Source organism: Carlito syrichta, unplaced genomic scaffold (assembly GCF_000164805.1).
Source record: "Carlito syrichta isolate Samal-C Ts95f unplaced genomic scaffold, Tarsius_syrichta-2.0.1 Scaffold107969, whole genome shotgun sequence".
Classification (NCBI taxonomy): domain Eukaryota; kingdom Metazoa; phylum Chordata; class Mammalia; order Primates; family Tarsiidae; genus Carlito; species Carlito syrichta.
Window position 1 is genome coordinate 232184 of NW_007052065.1, and position 9553 is coordinate 241736.

General features: G+C 53.2%; 1 protein-coding gene across 1 annotated transcript in view; it reads left to right on the forward strand.

Annotated features, from left to right (window-relative positions):
• The window catches only part of CIB4 (calcium and integrin binding family member 4), a 60279-nt gene extending 52436 nt beyond the window's left edge, over window positions 1-7843 (forward strand). Inside the window, exons 5-7 of the mRNA XM_008068059.1 lie at window positions 5347-5456; window positions 6250-6338; window positions 7779-7843. Coding sequence (XP_008066250.1) covers window positions 5347-5456; window positions 6250-6338; window positions 7779-7809 — 230 coding nt within the window. The 3' untranslated portion in view covers window positions 7810-7843. The remainder of the gene's footprint in view (window positions 1-5346; window positions 5457-6249; window positions 6339-7778) is intronic.
• The last annotated feature ends 1710 nt before the right edge of the window (window positions 7844-9553 follow it).

Consider the following 9553-nt stretch of genomic DNA (forward strand, 5'->3'; position numbering starts at 1 on the left):
AAGGAAGGAAGGAAGGAAGGAAGGAAGGAAGGAAGGAAGGAAGGAAGGAAGGAAGGTTTGTAGCCAGGCAGTCCAGAGCTGGGGCAGTGGCTCCAGGAAGTAACCAAGGGCCCAAGCTCCTCCAAGCTTCCTAATCTACCAACAGTAGGGGACCACTGTCCTCATGGTCAGAGAATGGCCTCATTCTAGGAGAAGAAAAGGGGACTAGAGCAGAAATAAGGACACAATGCATGTCTACAGGCACAGATGAGTCCACCCTCCTTTCACAAGCTTTCTTGGAAGCCCCACTCAGCATCTTCGGTTTACATTCATTCCATTGGCCAGAACTATGTCACATGGCCATCCACAGCTGCAAGGAAGCTGGACTGTGATGTGTTTTAGGCTGGAGGTGGTGACTTCCTGAAGAAGAATGGCAGTTCTGAGAGTGAGAAAGACAGGGCTTTGGGTCAAGAGTCAGCAGGGTTAGTCACACCTTCCTGGAACTCACCTACTGCGCTCTAGCTCCTTCTTTGAGGCACACTCTGACCTCCAGCTGCTCAATCCCACCTCTCTTTGCACCTCAGGTGAGAGTTTCCATCTGCCACAGACCACCATCCCAGCAATGCCTTTCTGCTGCCATCACAAGCCCCCCACCAAATACGAATTACCCTCAGGCAGGCCTCAGAGTGCCAGCGACAGGTCTTTCCATAGCCTCCTAGGGCCTGACCAGCCACAGGGATGCTGGTGGCTAGGGAGAGGCAAGGGAGGACCCCCAGTTCTCATAGGAGTAACGGGGGATGCAAGCCCCCCTCACCTGACCACATGGGCTAATTTTTGTAAAATGACCGTGTAAACTGCAAAGAGTAAGAATACCAGAGGGCTGAGTGTGGTGGCTCATGCCTGTAATTTCAACACTTTGGGAGGGCGAGGTGGGAAGATTGCTTGAGTTCAGAGTTCAAGACCAGCCTGGCCAATATAGCAAGATGTCATCTCTATTGTTTAATAATAATAATAAATTAAAAAGGATACCAGAGGCATCAGGTGATAGTGGTGAGAATCCTCTCGGGGGACCTGAAGGCTGAGCCCTGACTCCACCAGCTCTCTGGGGCTGCAGGTCCTGAGGCTGCTAAGGACATGTGACCCGGCCAGTGGCCCAGAGCTCCCAGCCTCCAGCCCTCCAGGCTGCTCTGCCCTTGCTCCCCAAAGGAGGGGACTGTCTGGGACTACATCTTACTCTAGAAAATTACTCTGTTTCCAGATGGCTGGAGACCAAAGCCATGTCATTTGCTGCAGTCTCTGCATATGGGAGCTGGGCCAGCAGGATGCCCGGGGACACTGCAGGGTCTCTGAGAGAGGCTGCAGAGCTTCTCTCATCAGCAGTGCAGTGTCACTGCAGCTGCCCACTGCCTCCAGGCCCCAGTGTCGGTCCTTCCGCCCTTCACCTGCTCTGAGTCACTTGTCATGGTGGGCGACAGCAGAGTTGTGCAGGGAGACCTCACAAGCATCTTGGGCCTCTAGTCCCAGGACTGATGCGCATTTGGCCAGGTAGAGGCCTTGCTGAAGGAGGGAGGGGGGCACTGTGTACTTTTCATACCCCCATTCTTCCTTGGGGAACAGACGAGTCTTAGCTCTGCCCTGTGACATCAGCAAACCCTAGGCCTCCATTTTTCTAGTAGCCTAACATAGCTCTAGCTCCTATTCTTTGAGGTAGACTGACACAGGTTTGCATTTTTAGCATTTAGCAGCAATGTGGAATTGAGCCTCTGTTGTAGCTAATAAACATCTTCTATATTCCAGGTGTTTTCTTATTTAATCTTCACAGTGACTCTGCGGAGGTACTGCTATTACTCCCATTTTACAGATGAGGAAACTGAGGCTCAGACAATTGATTAGGATTAAATTTAGTGGCTGATGGCAACAAGCCCCAAGTACCAATGGCTTGAGCAGGATGGCTTCTAAGAAGGCCAAAAGGTATATATTTATTTCTCTAGCGTGTAGAAGTCCAGGGTAATTGTCCACACTGGTTCTAAAGCTCTCGTCATCAGGGCCCAGCTTTCTCCTATCTTGTGGCTTCCCAAGGTCACCCAGAGGACTACACCTTCTCTTTAAAGATGCTCCTGGAAGGTGCCCATGCCTCTTCTGCTTGCATCTCGTTGGTCAGAACTTAGTGACATCTAGCAGCAAGGAAAGCTGGGAAATATTGTGTTTGTTTTGGCTGGTCCTATGCCCACTAAAAACTGGCATTTTGTTGCAGTAAAGACAGGAATGGTTAAAAGCGTAGACTTCCCATTAAGTTGGACTGCCTAGGTTCAGTTTTGATTCCGTCACTTACCAATGTATGACCTTGGTAGTTCCTTCATTCACTATTCAACAACTGTTCATTGGGCATCTATTCCGTCCTAGGCACTATTCTAGGAGCTGGGGCTACAGCAGTGAACAAAAAGACAAAAATGTTGACCTTTGTGGAATTTATGTTCTAGGGGAGGGAAATCAGAGAGCTAATAAGGAAGACAGGATGCTTTATGTTTGATTTATGTTGTAAAGTATTCGCGTTGGGAGAAAAGCAAGGAAGGGACAGGAGGTGCGGTCTTCCTCAGAGGTTGGGTGGTGCCCTCGCAAGGAGCTGGCTCTTGAATAAAGACCTGGAGAATCTCTGGGGGAGAATGTTCCAAGGAGGGAGAACTTTTGTGCAAAGGCCCTGAGGTAGAAGCGTGCCTGGCTTGCTGAAGGAGTAGCAAGGAGGCAGACTGAGGGCAGGCAGACTTTGGCATCAGGACCTGAGTCCTGCGCTGGGGTGAGGCGAGGTTGCGAGAAGAGGGTGATGAGGGAGGAATGACGGACAAAGCACAGATCCCTGGCTACAGAGCTGAGGACAGACTGAAGGGGCAGAGAGAGTAGGAAGCTCGGCAGGAAGCTGCCAGGACTTTCCAGAGGGAGGTGTTGGGAGAAGGCCAGGGTGAAGGGGGTGCTGTGGGAGTGAGCGAGTCTGGGTGTACTGTCTTTTGAAGGGGAGGGCGGGAGGATTTGCCAGCACGTCTCCTGTGGAATATGAGGGAGGAGGCAAGGATGACTTTGTATCGGCCCGAGGGACTGGAGGGTAGAGCTGCCTATTTATCAGGAAGGGGACGGCTGTGAGTGAAGCCAGTGTGGGGCCGGGGAAGGAGGGGAGCGTGAGGAAGGTGGGTTTGGACGTGTTGACTGTGAGGACCTGGTGGACTCCCAGCCGGAGGTGGGAAGGCAGGTAGCCCCGTGAGCCTGGAGAGCAGGGAGACGCCCACGCTGGGGACATTAATGTGGGACTCATCAACCTTAGATGATATTTACAGGCAAAAGGCTGAAATGAGGTTAAGGAGGCAAGATGACTATTTAATCTCTGTAGGCCTCAGCTTCTTCATCTGTGTGATGAGAATTAAATGCAGTGAAATTGAAAGCACTTAGGTCGCTGCCTGGCATACCTGTTTGTCATGGGGTGACTGCTGTTGCTCCATCAGCCTACTGTATTTACTATCTGGCAGTGAATGGCGGGGGAATGGCGGGGGGGTGGTTGTATCAGGGGCTCTAGAGGAGGGCTGCTGAGAATGTCCTATGATCGCCTCACCTTGACATTCAAGGCTCTTTGCAGCTCAGCCCACCTTCCAGACTTAACACCTGATGCCTCTCCCTCGTAGACCCTCCGTGTAGTCTCTGCTCCCCTCACTCTGCCCTGACCACTCCTGTTGAGCACCCCAACAATGTGGCTCCTTCTCTGCTACAGTTCCTGGAGACCTAGCACTTCTTCCAACCACCCTCTCTGTGGGCCCACACCCCTCAGAGGCCCACTGAGCCCTGCAGTGGCCCTGAAGGGGCAAAGGATGCTCTCCAAAGGGCTCTGTGGGAACCCAGGTTATGTGGACCCTGGCTGTCCAGTGTTCAGGGGTTATGAAATGACTGTATTTTCTGGCCCAAAAAGGAGGAACAAGGTCTGATGAGGGTCAGGGCACTCCCCGATTGGCAGGATCGTAGGCAGGAACCGGACATTGTCCTGGAAATCGGGGACACCTGGGCAGTGGCTACAAGTTGAAGACTCAAGCAGCCTCGCCACACAGGGGTCAGTAAGGCCACAAGAGACACAGTGCCGTCCCCGCTGCCACCTGCCCCCGTGACCCCGTGGTGCCCAGGTGCATACCATGCCACAGCAGTGCCATGGGCTACTGTCGGGGCGAAGCCATGTATGAACCACCCATGGCCTGAAGGCTCTCTGTCCCCTCTTCCCCCACCCTTTTTCTGACAGTCATGCCTTGCCTGGGGTGAGGGAATGAGCCCATTCATACCCATTTCTAGTCTCCATGTCAAGAAGAAAGCCACAAAGGGTGGGGAGGCATACTGCCTCTCATTCTCTAAGACTTCGAGGGCACAGCCAGAGTCCTTGTGACAGGTCTCCATAAACGGGCTGCAAGGACCACTGTCCTCCCTCCATTGTGGTGGAGAGGGCACATGCCCGGTCATACAGCTACTACACCAGGACAGGACCAGGCACTCTTGTTTCTCCACACAGCCCAGCTCCCAACCACCAAAAGACATCCTGACTTCTGAGTCTCGAGGTAGAGATTTCCATGGCATGGTGGTTGATGCGGGACTGGGAAGTCTACCAGCTGGGTTGAAATCCCTCACTCCGCTCCCTGGCAGTATGGATAACTGTAGAACTCCTCTGTGACTCACTTTCCATTTGGTGAAATAAGACTAATGAAAGGCTGATGGTGAAGATTTGGTGACTTAAAATAGGTAAAGTTAGCCGGGCTCGATGGCTCAGCCTGTAATCCCGTGCCTTTGGGAGGCTGAGGTGAGTGGATTGCCTGAGCCCGTGGGTTCGAGATCCACCTGGGCGGCAAGACCTCATCTCTACAATAAATTTAAAAATCACCGGGCGTGGTAGCGCGCGCCTGTAATTCCAGCTACTCAGAAGGCTGAGGCAGAAGGATCACCGGAGCCCAGCAGGTCGAGGCTGCAGTGACCGGAAGCGGCCACTGCACTCCAGTCTGGGCAACAGAGTGAGACTCCAAATCAAAAATAAATAAATAAATAAAATAGGTAAAGTTCTCAGAACAGGTCTGAGCATACAGTAGGCAATCACTCAATGCTTGGTATCATGATTTCGAGCGCGCCATTTAGCTCCAAGTTTGTCTGCAACCTACCTGAAGCTACGGAGCCACCCCTGAGCCTGCCCAGGTCTCCCTGAGTCCTGGGTTCTAGACCCACTGAGGGCCTCCCAGAGGCTGATGGGCATCTGTGGGGTCCTGGCTAGTGCCATAGGCCCCTGGAACTCCTCATGGCCACTTCCCATTTCAGCCCCCAACTCCCTTCAAGGCAGGCCCTGCCTCTTCCTTGCAGATTTTAATGAGAATGGCTTCATTGATGAGGAGGACCTACAGAGGATCATCCTACGACTACTGGACAGTGACGACACATCTGAGGACCTGCTGATAGACCTCACAAACCACGTGCGTACCGAGGGACAGGGATGGGGAGAGGAGGGCAGGTTGTCACCCAAAGCCTCTGGGTGCCAGAAAGGAGACCTAGGGCCACGCCCAGGCAGACAGCACAGTGGCCTTTGGTTCACATGTTCCCCGGCATCTCTGAGAAACAGGCACACAGCTGGAGGCAACAGCCCCTCAGTTTCCTGTACTTCCTCTGAGACCCTCCCACGGTCCCCAGAGCAGTGCGCCCAGCCCACCCCCACAGCAGGGAGTACACGCAGGTAGGCCAACAAAAGCTCAGCCTCACCTGGACACATCACAACATCCCCCCATGTTGTCCCAGGCCAGCACATACCCAGATATCCTAGAGTGACAAGACATGAGGGCAGCCCCACAAACCCAAGACTGGGCATGCACCTTTGTTCTCAGACCATGACAACCATCTAGTGGTTCTGGTCCAGATGTGGACTAGAAGAAAGATAAAACTACAAGCACTGTTGAGGGAGTCACCACTGCTTCCCTACCAACCTGGGCCCTTGTTCTTTCGCCACCCAGGCTCGTACTAGAGGCCACAAGGAATGAGATGCCCCCGACGAGGTCCCAGATCTTAGTGCAGATAACTTCATCTCTCTGTGGGAGGAGGCTGGGAATATCTCTCACGGGAGTCAGGGACCCAAGTGCTAAGCACCTGGCAGAGACCCTGGCATAGGGCGACCACTGGGCACAGGCACTTCTCTCCCTTCCCCTGTGCTCCCAGCTCACTGCTGGGCACCAGGCTCCACTCAGCCGCCTTCTGCACCCCCCACTCCATGGCCAGGTCCTGAGCGAGTCAGACCTGGACAATGACAACATGCTGTCCTTCGCAGAGTTTGAACACGCGATGGCCAAGTCTCCAGATTTCATGAAGTAAGACGTTCTGGAGGGGGAGGGGCTGCCGGGAACAGTAGGGGTAGGAAAGGTCCTCGGGTCTCCCCTCAGATGCCGAGAAGCATCTCAGTCTTCTCAGAGAGCTCATGAGTCCAGGGCACTTTGAAGATTCTTCTAGAATCAGCAAAACTGGAACTTCTAAGAAGTTAGGTAGCCTTGGAGTATTAAAAGGTAGAAGGAGAATTGGAGTCCAGGCTTTGAGGATGGCGTGAGGGTACCCCTCGACAGAGCGTGTGCCCCTCGACAGTCAGCCTGTGTATCTTCCCCAAGGCCCCCTGGGCTCCAGGACTGACCTGGGGCCCCACCTCGGCCACTGTTATTCCTTCTCCCCTCCCCCATGGCTCCCGGCAGTGACAGGGATGTGAAGATGCTGGTGGTGGAGCTCACAGAAAAAATAAACTTACTGAGACATCTTAGAGCTCTGATGGCCTTCTGAGGTCCAGACACCCTTGAGATGCTTGACCATCTCCCATCACCCTGGCCACATTGACGTCTTTTACGGATGCTTTCAACTACAGGAGACACCCGCCCCCTGGAGGCAGCCTGTGTCATGACTGAAGAGCCCTTGTGAGGCCCTTCCTTGTGCTGAGCTGGTGTCTGTTAACATGTCTTCCACTCCTGAGCTCAATTCTGCCCCCTTGGTATCATAGTCTTAATGATATTGATGCAAGGATGTGTGCTCACTCAACATGTTTTAACAAAGGAACCAAAACAGAACAGAGAGCTAGACCCCAGGGAGCACCAAGGAAGGAGCCGGGAGTAGTGCTCTCTCTCTCTTTCTCCCCTCCCCTTCTGGACCAGTGTCTCTGCCTCTCTTGGTCCCTCCACACTCAGTTTCACACTGTGTACCAGCTATATGAAGCCAAACACAGTCTCCCTGCAGTGGTCAAGCTTAGGCCTCCTTGGTTTTGCATGTCCTTCAGTAACTCCTAAGTAATGTCTCCCAGCTCCCAGAAAGAGAACCTGACTGGCCAAGGTCAAGTGTCTACCCCTCTCCTGACCACCTGAATGAGGACCAGGCTCCTCATCCAACATGCTTGTTAGAGGGCTGTGACTTGGGTGGACCTTCTAAAAGAGGGTCTACACTACACTTGGGACTACCCCAACCAAAGGTAATGCCTCTTTCACAACAGCCCAGCACATAGGCAAAGATGCAATGCTGTCAGCCCCAAGTTTCTCTCTGAATCACTCCCTTTTCTTTCCATTAATTCCAACACCACAAAGAGACCACTGTCTTCTGGAGATGAAAAAAAAAAGAAAGCTTAAAGAAAGTTTGGGGTTGGACTGGGACAGCTGTCCAGAGAAAGAGACATGAGATGTGGGCCAGGGAGAGTGCCTCTAGGACTACCATGAACTCAGGAGTCAGAGGGCCCCTCAGAACTGCAGGCTCGAGGTGGCTCATGGAATTCTTCCTTCCAGTTCCTTTAGGATTCATTTCTGGGGATGCTGATGTGGCCTCGAACACCTGATCTGGCAGCCTCAAGCCCTCTCCAGGCACTGGGGGGATCTGGTTTGAAGCCTGACTTTGCCCTAGACCCTCCCTCAGCTCCAGAATATTTTTTTAGTAAATAAAAACAAAAGAAATGCCTTTCCCTTCACTTATCAGTTCAGCACTTGTTAAACGCAGGATCACATACAAGTACTTTTTATGAGGAACTGTTCATGCCAGGGCCTACGTTTGCAGCGATGCCAAGCAGGCTGGGATGGCCCTCTCGGTCCATGTCACAGGGGACCAGGCCAAATGGGACAAAGTTCACTAGGAAGATTCACGTTCCTCTCTCCCCTCACCAGCTTCCCAGCCTCAGAGCTGCACAGGGCTGTCCACACAGCAGTCACCCTAGCTGGCGCCCGGCTCCCTGGGCTGCTCCCCAGAGAGAAGACATCCAGGCCCCATTTGGCCCCCCCGGGCCCTTGGGATGAGACAGCATGTGATCAGCAATCAGGGCGTATTTACTTTGCTATTCTGTCAAGCTCTGGAATGAATTTGGCCACCACAGAAATCATTTGGGATCCAGCTAGTCTGGGACTCTGAGACACAGAAGGAGTCTCCTCATGGGGACTTCTGACAGCTGCTGGATGCCCACCTGATGGACATATGATTTTCTCAAACTCCTGCCCTCAAGCAATCCTCCCACCTCAGCCCCCTAAAGTGCTGGGATTACAAGCATAAGCCACTGCGTCTGGCTGGCACATGGTTTCCTTATTTACGCTGTCCTGGAGGAGATGTCTAAATGCCGGCTACAGAGGAAGGACGTTTCAGCTTCAAGTGCACTTGACTCTGGCTGTGCTGCCCTGGCCTTTAGGTCCTGACTTACCCATTTGGGGACAATAAGGGCCCCACTGCTTGACAGAGTCCCCTTGATCACATCCAGGATGTGCTAGAATGTTGAGAAGTCCTGTGGTCTTCATCCTGACCTGAAGTCCCCATCTCGGGGCTGTTTACTGAAGGGCAGTCACCCACATCTTGCCTCTGCCCCAGTAGGCAGGAGGCTCCCGGGTGGTGGAAAGTGGCAGCCTGGTGACAGCAGGCACTCCAGACCCTCCAAGGCCGCACCCATCCAATGTCCAATGTCCACTTCTGGCCCAGAAGGTCCTAGAACATAGGGATTCTGTGAAGAGTGGCGAGTGGCTCAGTCCTGGGTCATTCCTTTCCACCCTCTTCGAGAACCAGTTTTAGGGGTGAACACCGCGTCAGCCCCTCATGCTACTCTGGACAAAATGTGGGTCGTGGCTGCTGCCCACAACTTCTCCCTGGGACCCCAAGGGCTGCGTCCTCCCTGCCCCTTGGTCTCCACGTGGGCCCCAAGCAGGGGGTAGTGCAAAACTAGGATTTGGGAAAGACCTGGGTTCAAATTCTGGTTGTATTACTGCCTAGCTGTGTGATCTTAGGCAACTTCCTCACTTTCTCTGAGCTTTCATGTCTTTATCAGTAAAGTGGGGAAAATAACACCTCCTTCACGAGTTCTGGTGTGGACCAAATGATGCCAGACAGGGCTCTATCTCACACCAGTGGGGTGGTTCAGGGCTCACATCCCCCTCATTCTCACACACGAGGTGATCAGGTTTCCTCGATTGTACCAGTGGAAGCAGGCAGGCGGTCTTTCCACCTGAGTGCCCTGCCACTAAGGCTTGGGAACCCTACACTTCTTAGTTTTAGCTTCCTCCCCTTGGGGAGAAGGTGGGTGGACCCCCCA